Source organism: Diorhabda sublineata, chromosome 9 (assembly GCF_026230105.1).
Source record: "Diorhabda sublineata isolate icDioSubl1.1 chromosome 9, icDioSubl1.1, whole genome shotgun sequence".
Taxonomy (NCBI): domain Eukaryota; kingdom Metazoa; phylum Arthropoda; class Insecta; order Coleoptera; family Chrysomelidae; genus Diorhabda; species Diorhabda sublineata.
In genome coordinates this window covers 24,318,158-24,335,675 of record NC_079482.1, presented here as the reverse complement: position 1 = coordinate 24,335,675, position 17,518 = coordinate 24,318,158, and the positions used below count along the sequence as shown (strand labels likewise).

At 30.4% G+C, this 17,518-nt stretch overlaps 1 protein-coding gene across 1 annotated transcript in view; it reads left to right on the top strand.

Moving 5' to 3' along the window:
- The window catches only part of LOC130449067 (zinc finger protein 395), a 121,686-nt gene extending 104,330 nt beyond the window's left edge, over positions 1-17,356 (top strand). The window contains exon 6 of the mRNA XM_056786720.1: positions 4,619-17,356. Coding sequence (XP_056642698.1) covers positions 4,619-4,985 — 367 coding nt within the window. The 3' untranslated portion in view covers positions 4,986-17,356. The remainder of the gene's footprint in view (positions 1-4,618) is intronic.
- Positions 17,357-17,518: the final 162 nt, after the last annotated feature.

The following is a 17,518-nucleotide window of genomic DNA, read 5'->3' as shown; positions in this document are numbered from 1 at the left end:
TTTTTGGAGACAATGGTAATTATTTAGTTTAGGTTGCATACGCCCGATTTCCTTGAAATTTTAGTATGTTGTGGAGAAAATAATGCTGATTAATTTAATGTATATTTATAGGGCGCGGAAATTATTCCTTCATATACTTTTTCGAGGTTGAAAATTTAAATAGGTTAGGTTAGGTCAGGTTAGGTTAAGTTAGGTTAGGATAGGTTAGGCTAAGTTTTATTTATTTACAATTTTAGAGTAGGATAAGTTTAGGTTAGGCAATTATTTTAGAGCATTATGTGTGCATTGTGTTGTTCATTTTATCTATATTGTTTCGTCCGGTATGTGGTTTATGCTTGTACATTTATTTATTTATATATATAATTTATAGTTTTAGAGTTTATTTTTAAGGAAAAGAAGAAAGAAAACGGAGTAAGGAGCAAAGCCGGCTAAAGTTCGCTAAAAATGGTTTCACATGCGTCGGTGGAGAAGAGGGTGGGTTTTTAGCTGGTAGGAGTCCGGTTAGCGGACGAATCCAGCACACCTGGGACACCTTCCCAGGCGTCTTTCAAAGATTTTCCCACCCACACCAAAAAAAAAGGTTAGGTTAGGTCAGGTTAGGTCAGGTTAGGTTAGGTTAGGTTAGGTTAGGTTAGGCTCATACTCAAAATATTGGCGAGATATTCATGATAACATATCTCATTATGGAAGAATTTGATCTCATTATCGTGAGTATTTTGGGGAATTTCTCTTTAAAAGACATTATTCATATTCAAAAAGAATTGAAGCATTTATTGAAGAAATGCCACGAATGTATCTATTAGAAATTGATGATTATTTGTACGTGTGAATAAATGATTATTGTTAGAAATTGATTTGTGTCATTACATTAATCGTAACTAACTTTAATTAATGTTGGAGAGGATGTTCAATAGACCCCCCCTGCCAATAATCCTCTCCAACATCAAGTATATGAAAAATATCAACTATTCAAGATAATGTACATTTTCCAATGTACATAACCTTAAAAACTATATGAAGGAATGTTTTCCGCACTCAACATATACATGTATTCTTTTTCAGTATAAAAAATTGTACAACATACTAAAATTTCAAGGAAATCGTGTGTACGCAACCTAAACTAAATAATTACCGAGACAATTTATGATTTTTGAATTTTTTATTGACCAAAAAGTGTTTAAAATTTTGGTTTGTATTGACATGAACGGTGTTGCTCGACCTCCTGGACGACCACGTATAAGGTGGTATGAAAGCTGGTCCTCAACATCCCAACTACTCCTGGCAAACTCTTGATGAAAATACAGGACCTAGTCCTAACGTAAGAAGAAGAATAAGAAGAAGAAGGTGTTGCTAGGGCTGAATCTACACTTGTATTGGTAGTACCTGAGAATGGACGCTCGCTGGTCAGGAGATATTCGGCTTAAGTGCCGAAGACTTTTGCTCTATATTCGATAATGGGGCGTTTGACCCGTTTCCGTACTCTGTTCAGAGTGTCCAAATAAAATCATAAATAAATGCATTTAAAATATTATCAGATGACGTCGTATCTTAAAAAACGGGACATAAACAGAAAACATTAACCATTACGTAAGATACGAAATGTACTACAAGCAATAATTTTACCCGACCGTGTATAATTACCACTGTAATATCTATTATATTTGTTCTAAAAACTAATTCAAACTAGTATTACATAAACTTTAATATCCACTATAAAAAAAATTCTAATTTTTATGATTACAAATATTTTATGTATACAGTGAGTATAAATATTCGTCGATATCAAAAGGATAGATGTAAAGTAGAGGCTTGAAACGGTGACCTTGGACAGTTACCGAATCCGTTTACATCGTTTTCTTTAGCAACACGAACGTACATACCTTCATTAATGTACGTAAACACGAAATTGATCTTCCGTTAGCTTTGGTTGAAATTTAGTATATAGGCGTGTCGAAGACTCTTATAACGGTTTGTTGGGTTTGTTGCGGCTTATTTCGAAATAGTTTTGTGGTAGAATTGATATTTTATTTACCTTTTTTGGAGAAAGTACTTTGCTCGAATTGAGTACAGTCGTTATCCACGGGATTGGTTTCATAATTTGTCTTAATAATAATAAATAGCAAATGAATAACAGGTGATCTGACACTTTTTTATGATATAAATTTGATTTAATTCCCTTCGAAAGCGATACAACAATAAATGAGGTTATAAAATGTTTCAGTACCATTTTTATAGTACAATTTGTCTTTTGTCCTTAAATTTTGGCGATAATCTCTTCATCGGACGACAATTTCTAGACAACCAGCATCCTATTGAGGTCTGAGAACAGGAAAAAATCGTTGGGAACTAAATCTGGAAAATACGGCGGAAACAAACACCTGATTTAGCACAACTCAGATGAAGTCGAATAGACGTTCTTCGTGTGTAACCCCTTGACGGATTTGAGAGAGGAACTGCTGGAAACTTAATTCCTGATAATGTCGTCTGGGTGTTACTGCAGATCGTTGGGAACTAGATCTGGAAAATACAACGGAACCAGAAGCAATTCATCAAATTTTTCCAATCTTATCCATTGATTTGTGACATTGTCTTAATGAAACTTGTAAAGTACAAACACCTGATTTAGCACAACTCAGATGAAGTCGAATAGACGTTCTTCGTGTGTAACCCCTTGACGGATTTGAGAGAGGAACTGTTGAAAACTTAATTCCTGATAATGTCGTCTAGGTGTTACTGCAGATCGTTGGGAACTAGATCTGGAAAATACAACGGAAGCAGAAGCAATTCATCAAATTTTTCCAATCTTATCCATTGATTTGTGACATTGTCTTAATGAAACTTGTAAAGTACAAACACCTGATTTAGCACAACTCAGATGAAGTCGAATAGACGTTCTTCGTGTGTAACCCCTTGACGGATTTGAGAGAGGAACTGCTGGAAACTTAATTCCTGATAATGTCGTCTAGGTGTTACTGCAGATCGTTTGGAACTAGATCTGGAAAATACAACGGTAGCAGAAGCAATTCATCAAATTTTTCCAATCTTATCCATTGATTTGTGACATTGTCTTAATGAAACTTGTAAAGTACAAACACCTGATTTAGCACAACTCAGATGAAGTCGAATAGACGTTCTTCGTGTGTAACCCCTTGACGGATTTGAGAGAGGAACTGCTGGAAACTTAATTCCTGATAATGTCGTCTAGGTGTTACTGCAGATCGTTGGGAACTAGATCTGGAAAATACAACGGAAGCAGAAGCAATTCATCAAATTTTTCCAATCTTATCCATTGATTTGTGACATTGTCTTAATGAAACTTGTAAAGTACAAACACCTGATTTAGCACAACTCAGATGAAGTCGAATAGACGTTCTTCGTGTGTAACCCCTTGACGGATTTGAGAGAGGAACTGCTGGAAACTTAATTCCTGATAATATCGTCTGGGTGTTACTGCAGATCGTTGGGAACTAGATCTGGAAAATACAACGGAACCAGAAGCAATTCATCAAATTTTTCCAATCTTATCCATTGATTTGTGACATTGTCTTAATGAAACTTGTAAAGTACAAACACCTGATTTAGCACAACCCAGATGAAGTCGAATAGACGTTCTTCGTGTGTAACCCCTTGACGGATTTGAGAGAGGAACTGCTGGAAACTTAATTCCTGATAATGTCGTCTAGGTGTTACTGCAGATCGTTTGGAACTAGATCTGGAAAATACAACGGTAGCAGAAGCAATTCATCAAATTTTTCCAATCTTATCCATTGATTTGTGACATTGTCTTAATGAAACTTGTAAAGTACAAACACCTGATTTAGCACAACTCAGATGAAGTCGAATAGACGTTCTTCGTGTGTAACCCCTTGACGGATTTGAGAGAGGAACTGCTGGAAACTTAATTCCTGATAATGTCGTCTGGGTGTTACTGCAGATCGTTGGGAACTAGATCTGGAAAATACAACGGTAGCAGAAGCAATTCATCAAATTTTTCCAATCTTATCCATTGATTTGTGACATTGTCTTAATGAAACTTGTAAAGTACAAACACCTGATTTAGCACAACTCAGATGAAGTCGAATAGACGTTCTTCGTGTGTAACCCCTATAACTGCTGGAAACCTAACTCCTGATAATGCCGTCTAGGAGTTACTGCAGACAGTAACAATTCTTAGACGAAAGAATGTAGACGGCTTGTTGAAATGATGACAATGACAACGACAACGACAACGACAGATTTCCCAACTAGAAGTAATATCGCGGGTAAGCACATATCCATGAGCTCTCTTAGTGGAATGTTGGATTCTGTATCTTCTCAACGGAAAAATAAATGCTGAATACATAAGATCGGGATCTTAATAATAAAATTTAAAACGCAAACAGATTAAATGACGCTTTCTTCTCATTTCTCTATCTTTTTCATTTTTCCTTTAATCAGAATCCCAATTTTTATATGTAGAGTTATCTCTAGATTGAAATTTTGCATAAATTTACCTCAACTTAGGTGTAACTTACACTTATATTCGTGTCTTACGTTTACTGCTCTAATTTTTATGTTTTGGTTCTGCATATTCGCGAAATCGTATCAATTTTTATTAATTCCGATATTTACTTTTCAGAGATAAAATATGTGAGGATTCCGAAGAAGAATTTTATTACACGGAAGTAGAAATGGGTCTTACAAGTCCTCCGCCGACTCTGTCTCATCGTGACATGGCCAGACCCTTCCACGAAGATCCAGATTACCAAAGACTTCTAGTTGGCAATATGCGCCAATCTATTTTGAATCAACAGCATCAGGTCCCTCCATCTCCTCACAAACTTCTCAAATTGTCACCGCGTCCTCATAGTCCCAAAATTCCAGTATCTCCAAGGAGAATTCGTGGCGAAAATAAAAAATGCCGAAAAGTCTACGGAATGGAACATCGAGAACAATGGTGCACGCAATGCAAATGGAAAAAAGCTTGCTCTAGATTCGGGGACTGATACGCGCCATCAAAACGTTAGAGACGCTTCTCGGAAGTGCCCCGAAATGTGTTCTACTATGGACAGAAAGGGTGCGGACTACCCTGATCTCAACACTTGATGGAAGTACAACTAATAAGATATTTCTTTAGTGATGATCAAAGATCAATCAAATCAAGCTGTATCTGTGTTCTTTATAAAATATTTACTCAATATACTGCTGGTATATACTTCCTTGGAGGCTACGCTACAGATCTAACTTTTCTAAGGAATTTATGAAAGTTTCGTTACAAACCTATTTATATATTACCTATTTTCTACAAAAAAACCGTCCCTTTGGTAATAATTCGGATATTTTATTCCTAACTACATCCCTATTGATATTCTAACCTCAAAAATTAGTTTTAAGTTGTATAATTGATGTTTTTCCCATGGATTCCCAAGGGTAAAATACTTTCTGTCTTCTTGTCTTGTCTGTCAAAATACCTAATAACCTATTAAGGTTAAAACAGAGTCGTTAGAATTTAGAAAAAATTCGTGCCGTTTCGAGATGGCATAATCCTTTAGATTGCGACATATTCAAAGTCCTGTACCAATTTTAGAGGTTATGTAACCTTTTAAATTTATACACGAATTCCCATCAAGTGTTTTTCCAACCCAAAGCAAAATCAGTTCCAAAATTCAATCATCAAAAGCAAATTTCGAAGACCCAAATACCCAAGAAAACAACAATATATCATATTTTGGCAAAATAAGATTTTCTGAGTTTATAAAATGGTTTTGACGAATCAAAAGGTCGTTTTGAGAAGGAATAACTCGTCTAGATACGAGACACAATGAAAAACATGTTTATTGGCGTTGAATAATAAATATTTGGAAAACTTAGACTTCTCTATATTATCGATATAATCGTCGTTTAGATCAATGCATTCTTGCATCCTCATCATTCTGCTTCTCTTCGGTAGTGAAATGCGACCCACCAAGTTTTTCCTTAATTCAGGGAATACACTTTCAGTTGCGAATGTATGTCCACCAGAAAAAACGAATCACAGAACTTAATTCGCACCTGGAGTGGAAATCAAATAGAAGTTTAATTTTTCACGACGACCAAAATAAGAATTAACGTTGTAGACAGCTCGACGGGGCGGGAACTGGGAAAAACGGATCCAAACTACACGTCAGTATCGCCAAAACTGGTGTAACGGCGTTCCTAGCGTCCGCAGATCGTTGGAAACCTTATTTTATGGATGACCCTCGTATTTTAGGTACTGTACCAATTTTATTGGGTACGTACTGGAATTAGAATTTCTGGTTAGTTTTATTTGATACTACACGTTCAAAAATGGTAGTTTATTCATGTTAACAACTTTTTCCAACCCAAAGCAAAATCAATTCAAAAATTCAATCACCAAAAACAAATTTTGACGACTCAATTACCCAAGGAAAGATCAATAAATTATACAAGACACGTATTTCAATCAAACAATATTTTTATTCATTTACTTATTTTGTTTTATGTGTCGTTTATTTATGTAATCAAGTTTATTTTAATATTCTAATTAATTTTGAGTTTAAAACATATTCATTTAGCCCCCTTCTAATGACAGTTAAAACCACAAATTTCCCATTCAATCGTCATATATCACAAGTTTATACTTTTCACAATCAAAAAAGTTGGGGGTTGTACCTATCTTATGAAAGTTGAAGATAGGATTGTACAATAAACAAATTTTTGTTTTTTCCACACTGTATATAATCAATGATATTTTTTTTGGACGGCACTCTCATCTATTCTGAAGTTAATTTAGATCTGTAAGTTTATAAGACTGCACATTTAGAGTAGTCAGCCCACAATTTCGAGACATCTTTACAGTTATCGTTTTAAAGGTAACTAGACTGATAAAAGTGGGTTAAATTGCTCTTCATACCGACTATTTTTAATTGAGCCTCCCAGTATTACCGATATTTAGAGTCTAGTGATGTAGGGACAGATTCACACTTTATATCTCGTGGTGTTAATCCGGACTGCATTTTTTTATTCAGCATCGTATTTAATTTACATAATGATTGTTTTATTACCACTATCGTCACTATTAAATTGAAATTATTAATAGTGAAAAATGTACATTAGTTTCGGGACATTACAAAAAAAAAAACACTAACTACAGTGGTTATTTTCCTTAAGCATTATTTTAATATTTTTTAACGGCTTCTTTCAAAGTTCTACTTAAAAATTCATATTAATTTAATTTTTAAATGAAAATAAACTAAATTTAACTTTTTCTATGAAGGTCAATACAATTATCTATTTTTTAATAATATTTGAAATGATGATAAGGTTACTTTATACATAACACTAAAGAAAAATGTGGAAAATTAATTTTTTTCATCATAAATAGCAACATTTTGAAATAGATCACGTTTTTTCAAAATCAGTTTTGAAGCAATAAGGAAACGCCACTGATTATAATGAAAATGCTATAAAATAATATAACAAAATCAACTTTGGAACGTCAATGATACGCCACTGAGTGTATCATGAAAATGCTATAAAAGAATATAACAAGTGAATTGAATAAAAATTTTGAAGTAATTATCATTATAATAATGATAAAATACTGTTGGATTTCCCATTCACTTTAACTAATTGAGAATAAAGAAAAATTTAACAAGACATTGAAAGACATTTTCCAAATTTTTCATTAGTGAACGATGGAATTTTTGCATTATAACCTCAAATAAAATTCGCAATGGGAACATTGATGCCTGTCGTAAAGCGTGGAGGCGGTCATTTTTTAACAAAATTAGGTTATGTGGATATTTTATATGAAAATATTTACATGACTGTAAATTCTAATTTTAGTAAATATTGTCTAGTTCACGATCCAATTCGACATACTTAAACTAAAATTATTTGGATTAGCTCATTATATCCCGAATTTTATCTAGAATATTGTTCATAAAAAGTTAATTAGCCTATAAAAACTTACAGTTATGAACAATTAAACACCTTCAAAAATTGTTTTCTAGAATTATTAAAGAATAAATATTTTCGAATTTTTCAAGAAAGATACTCAAAGAAGAGGAAATTTCGGCAACTGCACATTCATTATTTATAATTTTCATTTCAATTTTCATATTTTCCGAAATATTGGAAAATGGCAGATGCTGTCAGAAACGTCAAGCAGTAAAAGTTTTAGGAAGAATGTGTCACTTGTCATATTATCAGAAGTATGTGATAATGACAGATGATGTAGGAACCGTCAAATCATAAACATTTTAGGAAGAATCCATTTGTCATATTTCCCAAAGTATTGGATAATGACAGTTGATGTGAGAAACGTCAAACAATAAGGTTTTTAAGAAGAATTTGTCATCTGTAACATTTCCTCAAGTATTTAATAACAACAGATGATGTAAGAAGCATAAAACAAACGTTTTATCATATTTTCTAGAGTTTGATATTGACAGATGACAGGTTGACAGAATAATATACCTTTCAGGAAGAATCTGTCATTTGTCAAATTTTCAAAAGTATTGAGCAAACAATTGATATACCCGCATGTACCCTTGTTAGCTTTTTTTCGTTTTTCCCGTATCGTGGGTTATTTTGTTTCAAGGTGCTAAGAGGACTCCATAAATACAAATACAATACAAATTTTTAGGAAGAATGTGTCATCTGTCACATATTCTAAAATGATAGATGATGTGGGAAACGTCAAATAATAAAGAATGCATTTGTCATCTGTCATATATTCTGAAGTATTTGATAACGACAGTTTTAGAAAAAATGCCTTCGTCATCTGTCTTCTACCATATTTTCTGAAGTATTTTATAATGATAGATGACATTTTAAGAAGAATCCATCTGTCATATGTCTTCTGTCTAATTTTTTGAAGTATTCGATAATGACAAACAATATTTTGAATAGAATCTTGAAACTTTCTAGTGATATCAAATTATCTATAACTTATTTTATATCGAAATAGAATATATTTCAAAGAGAAGTCGATAAAAAATTAGAGCAGAGCTTCATTAAGTAACTATGAACTCAATTGAACAAACAAAAATATTGAATGAGTTAACAGCCAATTCCTCAATGTTAATGTAACTACTACAGTCCTCTAAATTATTGTAAATTGTTTTTGTTCTATTTTGTATAATATCTAGATAATAATATTGGATAATTGTTAAGTCCATGACAATATATCACTAGATGATTACATGAGCTTACATTCCTAACAAATATATCTATAAACACACACACACACACACATACAAATATATCTAAATTTACTTTATGAATATATTTTAAGCGAAAAAGTAAATGTAAGGACTGTAAAGTTAAAAAAAAAGTAAGTATATAACCAACGCTTGTTTATTGAGTAAAAAAATTGGATGGACAAATCCAAACTGAAGCAATCATCTGTTTTTTTTTTATATATAATATACGTATATTATTCGCGTAGAACGGGCAGTTGAATATTTTTAAATTTAAGATAATATCATTACAGATTTATGGTAAATACTTTTTTAACGCAAAGATTTCGTAACATTGATAATTGGTGAAGTGGAAAAATGTTTGTTGAAACTTTTCCTATTCAATTAAACGCAGTAAAATATATTAATAATGAAATAACAATTGCGATACATTTAATTAACCTGTACATTAATATTTTTCGACCCCGTACTTGAATATCGGTAAAAACAAGTAGTCGATGTCTGATTCTTTACTGTTGAATAATCTATGAAGCAATTTCTTCTAGGAATCAAACCGGCAAAACATTAACATCAGTTCAATTTCTTTTTGCAACTTAAGTTTAGACAAACATCCTCTGACCAACAGTTTGCAAAAAAATCGTTTGTTAGTAGATATTAAAATAATTGATTTGGTCAAAACATTCTTTTACTGTTACTTCAACATGATTCATCATAAACTTAACTACAATTTTTTAAAACCATCAATTCTCAATTTGTAACTCCTTATAAGCTTCGAATATAATCGATTCTGTTATGAATAAAGAGACGTAATCAGTTCTAATATCACAAGAACTTTCAAATTAATCGATTCGTCTACGGCTAACGGTAATCAGTTATGATATCAAAAGCGCTTCAAAAATAATCGATACTTTTACAGTTTTATTATGAGAGCTTCGAAAATAATCGATTATATTGCGAATAAAGGGACGTAATCGGCTTTAATATCAAAGATTTTCGAAAGTAATCGATTTTTCTACGGCTTACGGTAATCAGTTATGATATCAAAAGCGCCTCAAAAATAATCGATACTTTTACAGTTTTATTATGAGAGCTTCGAAAATAATCGATTATTTTGCGAATAAAGGGACGTAATCGGCTTTAATATCAAAGAATTTCGAAAGTAATCGATTTTTCACGGCTTACGGTAATCAGTTATGATACCAAAAGATACTTTTACAGTTTTATTATAAGAGCTTGGCAAATAATCGATTATTTTGCGAATAAAGAGACGTAATCGGTTTTAATATCAAAGATTTTCGAAAGTAATCGATTTTTCTACGGCTAACGGTAATCAGTTATGATATCAAAAGCGCCTCAAAAATAATCGATACTTTTACAGTTTTATTATGAGAGCTTCGAAAATAATCGATTATTTTGCGAATAAAGGGACGTAATCGGCTTTAATATCAAAGAATTTCGAAAGTAATCGATTTTTCACGGCTTACGGTAATCAGTTATGATACCAAAAGATACTTTTACAGTTTTATTATAAGAGCTTGGCAAATAATCGATTATTTTGCGAATAAAGAGACGTAATCGGTTTTAATATCAAAGATTTTCGAAAGTAATCGATTTTTCTACGGCTAACGGTAATCAGTTATGATATCAAAAGCGCCTCAAAAATAATCGATACTTTTACAGTTTTATTATGAGAGCTTCGAAAATAATCGATTATTTTGCGAATAAAGAGACGTAATCGGTTTTAATATCGAAATATTTTCGAAAGTAATCGATTTTTCACGGCTTACGGTAATCAGTTATGATATCAAAAGATACTTTTACAGTTTTATTATAAGAGCTTGGCAAATAATCGATTATTTTGCCAATAAAGAGACGTAATCGGTTTTAATATCAAAGATTTTCGAAAGTAATCGATTTTTCTACGGCTAACGGTAATCAGTTATGATATCAAAAGCGCCTCAAAAATAATCGATACTTTTACAGTTTTATTATGAGAGCTTCGAAAATAATCGATTATATTGCGAATAAAGGGACGTAATCGGTTTTAATATCAAAGATTTTCGAAAGTAATCGATTTTTCTACGGCTAACGGTAATCAGTTATGATATCAAAAGCGCCTCAAAAATAATCGATACTTTTACAGTTTTATTATGAGAGCTTCGAAAATAATCGATTATTTTGCGAATAAAGGGACGTAATCGGCTTTAATATCAAAGAATTTCGAAAGTAATCGATTTTTCACGGCTTACGGTAATCAGTTATGATACCAAAAGATACTTTTACAGTTTTATTATAAGAGCTTGGCAAATAATCGATTATTTTGCGAATAAAGAGACGTAATCGGTTTTAATATCAAAGATTTTCGAAAGTAATCGATTTTTCTACGGCTAACGGTAATCAGTTATGATATCAAAAGCGCCTCAAAAATAATCGATACTTTTACAGTTTTATTATGAGAGCTTCGAAAATAATCGATTATTTTGCGAATAAAGAGACGTAATCGGTTTTAATATCGAAATATTTTCGAAAGTAATCGATTTTTCACGGCTTACGGTAATCAGTTATGATATCAAAAGATACTTTTACAGTTTTATTATAAGAGCTTGGCAAATAATCGATTATTTTGCGAATAAAGAGACGTAATCGGTTTTAATATCAAAGATTTTCGAAAGTAATCGATTTTTTTCTACGGCTAACGGTAATCAGTTATGATATCAAAAGCACCTCAAAAATAATCGATACTTTTACAGTTTTACTATGAGAGCTTCGAAAATAATCGATTATATTACGAATAAAGGGACGTAATCGGTTTTAATATCAAAGATTTTCGAAAGTAATCGATTCTATAAGGAGTAACGAGATGTAATCGGTTCTTATATATAAAGAGCTTTTAAAATAATCGTTTATTTAACGACTAACAAAACGTAATTTGCAAAAAACGTGTTTCTAGTGGATTTTAAAGAATTACATCGAGTCTTGAATGAGAAATAAGAATTGATTATTTTCGTTTGATGTAAATATTTTGATTTGCTTGTCAAATTAATTTTGATGCAAACTTTTTCTGCTTCACCATTAGAATGACAAAATCTAGTGCAGATTATTAAAAAAGTATTTTCTGTTTAATATATACTTATATAGATGGCGTATTTGTTCGTTAGTCCAAGCGTTTAATGTAACTGTTGCCTAAGATGAGATTAGTTTTACAAAATATATAAGAGTATATAGAGTGAGTAAATTTCGGGGAAATGGTTCTTCAAATTTAATCTCAATGTTACTATTTTTAAAACTAATAAAGAAAAATAAAGGATCTCGAAGCCAAAGTGCAGAAAAAATTGTAGTTTAACGCGCTACCTTACCTTGAATAACGTAACTGAATTTTTTTAGTTGCGTATTTTTTCAGCCATATTGTAGTTTTTCTATATATTTTTTCTTCGATCGTTAAAGATTTTTCTTTGTTGCTTCTTTCACCTCTTGTCTGGGCAATCTAGGATAGTAGGAGAATAAGAAAACGTTCTTCTGCCATATTTGATGTTATGTAGTTCGATTTTGGCATAGTTTTTTTGAGAAACAACAACAGTCTTAAGTGTACAACTATTGTTTCCATGTTCACTATTTTCGAAGTTTTATTTCATAACACTTGAGAATTGCTAGTTGTTTATAACAAATAATTAAAATCGTACAAATTTGGAACATGAAAACAATTTCCTAATCACTCATTACAACATAACCTCAATATTTTTCCAAATTTTGTTATTTTCTTTATTCTATCATATGAAACATTCTCTTCTTATAATGTTATTTTAAATACAATCATAAAAAACACATTTAATAGTACCTTTCTTATTTATTCAAGAAATTCAACGTTTTTCGAAAATTTATTTTGAATTATTTAATCATTACGTAACAATATTGGTGATATCCCATCGCTATTTTTATCAAAATCATAATTCATCTAGAAAAATTGAAAATTGTTTTTGAATTCCTCTCCATTTTCGAATCATAAAAACAGGAATCGTGCAAAATCAAAAATAAAGTAAAAATACGCCGAAATTTTTTTTACGCAGTTCATAGGATTTCCCGCAATTGTTGATAATATTATTCTCAAAGTGAGAAGCATCAAATCGAGTGTTTTCATTAGGAATTCGTATCATCTTAAGATGCCAGGCATCATCCAATCATTAGTTGCTACTTAATCACTGTTTCTATCACATGTAGTAACAGTTAAAAATCACATCTAGTTTCAAAAAAATCACAGATGTATTTCTGTTGTGCAAATGTTGATTTGATGTGATTCAACAGTTTCTAGGCTCGTTTTTATTAAATTTGGCAAAAATACAATTGGCAAAATGTTCAAAGTCTTAAAGAAATTATGGAATCAGAAAAGACAACTTTCATTGATCTAGTCACCTATTTTGAAAATAAGTATTAGTCAGCATTGGATTGTAGAGTTTGCTGCTTCACTCAAGGTTCAAGATATGAATCTGGTCAGCTGGAAAAACCTGTAGATAAACTTTTGCTAGGTCTAATCAAAACAATAGCTAAAGCCATCAACCTTTTTTTATCTGTTGGTAGCAGCTTTGTTTCAATCAGTGGAATCAAGGCAAATTTTAAATGTAAATCATTGTTTTAATCATTCAAAATATACTTTTTTGAAGGTTAATTAGTATATCGAATCAATATAATAATTTTGAGGTTAAGTTGTTTTGGTTTTGAAGGTTTTCAACTTAATATAAATGTGTATGGAAAAATTCTGTATTTTTTATTTGATTACCTCAAACTAGATAATTAAATAAAATGTTAACTGCAATCTTGTATACTTCATATTAAAACTGATTTGGTATCCGAACCCATTAACATTTAGTGAAGTACCCAACTGCACTCAAGGTGTTAAGATTTAAAATTTTATATGTAAATTATTATTTTTTAACCAAATTTTTATTTAAATTTTATTTACTTACCAATATAAATTAGATTTGTTAGGTTTACAAATAGCAAGCTATTCATTTTATACAGTGTGACAAAATTTTAAATGTGTTTTCATGCTTAATGCATAACACTGTATATGTTAAAGGAACTGTCTGTTCTGAACAGGTTCTTCTAATTTCACAACTCGTTATTTTATCAATATTCACACAATATTTGTAAACAGATCCTGAAGTATGTCCTATAATTGAACTGCCATCTCATATCAAAAATATTTTTAAAAAAGTATCTGTTTACCAAATTGTTTTGAATCAATGTAAATATATTTTATTGGTTTTATTTATGTAAAAAACTATATTTTGTTAATCTATTAGGTACAATACAGTAATAGAATTTTTTTCACTGCGGACTGTATCGAAGACTACTCTAAAAACTTCTGCTTATAATTCATTGTCGAGTCAATAATTTCAAATGAAAGTGTGTATATATGTATAAGATGCAATGTTTTGTTTTATTTTCAACAATAATTGCAATTTTTGAATGTGCTAAGATTATAATTGAGATAATCAAAATGTTAAATTAACCAAATTCATTATCCATTGACAAAATGTTAATTATATAATTGCAAATTATTTTTTTATTGAACATAACCTATAATTAAACATTTGCAAGTTAAGCGGTGAACAGAATGAACGCGAACATGACGCTGGTTCGCTAGTAAACATAACCTTAAAAGTGCATGTATATTAAGAAATTTGAACGGTGATCAACGATTTTGAATTATTTTTAATGTATTATATACTTATATTTGACACGGCATTAGTGTATGAGAACCCTCAATTTGAATAGAAATATTTTAAAATCATTGAAATAGATCCAGACGAAATTTAAGCAGAGACTTAACAAAATATTCAATAAGAAAACCTGATTGTCGATTAGATCAGGAAGTTAATCACCAGTTCTTATCAAAAATAAAATTACATTTTGTATATTGTCATATTGGGTTGTGCATATATGTTATACTCTTATATGAACAGTTGGTATAAGAAAAAACGTTACGGTGCCGACGATATTCATTTTCTCTCTAGTTCGAGACACATTATCTATACTGCGCATGCTACATGCGCGTAAAAGATGCGCAGAACTAACTGAAGCGCTCGGAGGAGAGAGACAACGATACACCATTTGTTTCACTTAGTCGGAACACCTTCCACTTATAGGAACTGTCTATATAGAAGTATTACATATGTGGGGTTGTGATTATTATATAATTTTTTCATTCGACTATGTCATAAAATGACGTATCTTGGTATTATTGAATTATAAGGAAAAAAAAGGGTATTTAACATTTTGATGTTGTTCTGATTACCAAAAATTTGAAAAGATTGAAATTTCATCAGATATATCATTCTTAATCGTCCAGCAGATTTGAAGGTATAAGAAATATGAATGACTTTAGGTGAAAATGAACTCAAAAAGAATATGTTAAAAAGTTTAATGGTGTAAAAAAATCATTTTTTTTTCAACCCTATTGTAAATATTGTAAAAAATTTCACTTGACTATCATGTATTCTAATGGACGTATCAAAATGGAATATTCGAGTTGAATATTTATGTTTATACTGAATTGAATCTGTTATTGTTCATTCTCTTAACTGACGAAGCAAATAACTCGACAGAAAGCAAACTTCCACATGTTTTTTATAGCTTTCTACCAATTTCTTTGGTAATTATCCTAATAAAGTATTTTTTTTATTGTGACAAGCTAGAAATCCTTTCATATCACATGATTGATACCGATGTACAGTAAATCGAAGTCCTTTGGCAATCACATCAATAGTACTGCTTCGTTGAATGAATGGATTATAAATTTTTACATTTCTCCGATTATAAATAACAAATATATGTGATTACAAACTTTTTTGTAATAATAGGCCAGTAATAAATTAACACTTATCTTTTGACCTTACTTCAACTTACCAAAATGAATATTTTATTTTTCTAACTTAAGTACTATTCGTTATTATTATACATTTTTGTAGGTATAACTCTAAACATGAATATTTTAATTTAAAGCTACAGTTTATTGTTTTTGGCATAGACATGGATTTCTCTTAAAGTTAAAAAACTTTGTTTGATAGTTTTTTGATAAGTTTTTTGTTTCTCTGGATTGTTTAAAATTGTTATGGACAAAATAACAAGTTCCCAAAGGTCTGACAAGCTGCATCGTGTCCGGTGTGTATCTGTACTTTTGAAAGAATAAGAAGAAGACTTTTGATTTTTGACTAAAACGAAAAGAAATTTAAGATGTAGTTGATTGGGTTATAAACAAAAGAAAAGGAGGATCATTTAGTAAGATACAAATAAATATCATTATTAATTATTATCAAATTCTCATTTTAACACACTGTAGCTTAAAATCTACATTTTGAAACGTCTTGTCTACTCATTTTCATTACCTCTAAGTCTTTCATGTGAGTTTTTATTTACTATTTAGATACATTATGTTATATATATTATAGATATAAATATATATTATATTTTTCAGAGTATTCATATACATTTCTGTATTTTCAATTTTTAAGTTTACAATTTAGTATCATGGCATATGTAGTTTTAAGATATATATTTTAGGATGAAATATTAAAGACGTACATAGTATAAATATATATATATATATATATATATATATATATATATATATATATATATATATATATATAATGTGATAATTGAAAGTTTCTTTCCATACTACTATGTTAATATTGTTATACATAAACTTGTAAAATTTTCAAAAACCGAATATTAGTAGTTATAACCTTATTTTATAATTTTGATGTATGACAAGTTTATGTATAACCATTCTAAAGATATTAGAGTGGAAATGACTTTTGAATAACACTGTATATGCAGGCTCTCTGAAATTGTAATCGTTAACATTGATATGTGAGATAGTCTTAAAGAAACCACTTTGATAAAAATAGAACTCATATTTTAGACCAAATTTGTGTGATTATCTACTTTGCTAATTATAAAGTTACTTTACGAAAATATTCTTTAAAAATCGAAAAGTAACGATTTTTTATATAAATACAAACTATATAATACCGAAAACATGAACATCAGCCTACCAGTTTGAGACAGCCTGTATAATAAATTTTATATATAAGAATATGTATATAGCAAGAGATTCAAAATATTTTCATTTCAAATTACAATGTCGGATGCAAATATCATATTAATAAATACCTAAATTATTATCAAAATATCTTTTTCATTTCACACCATACTTATAAAAAAAATTCCAAATTGGTGGACGTTTCACTATTAATTTAAAAATAAACTCTCCAAGTCTTGATGAGCAATCTGATCCTAATACAAAGAATGAACCCTTTCTGTTATTGTTTATA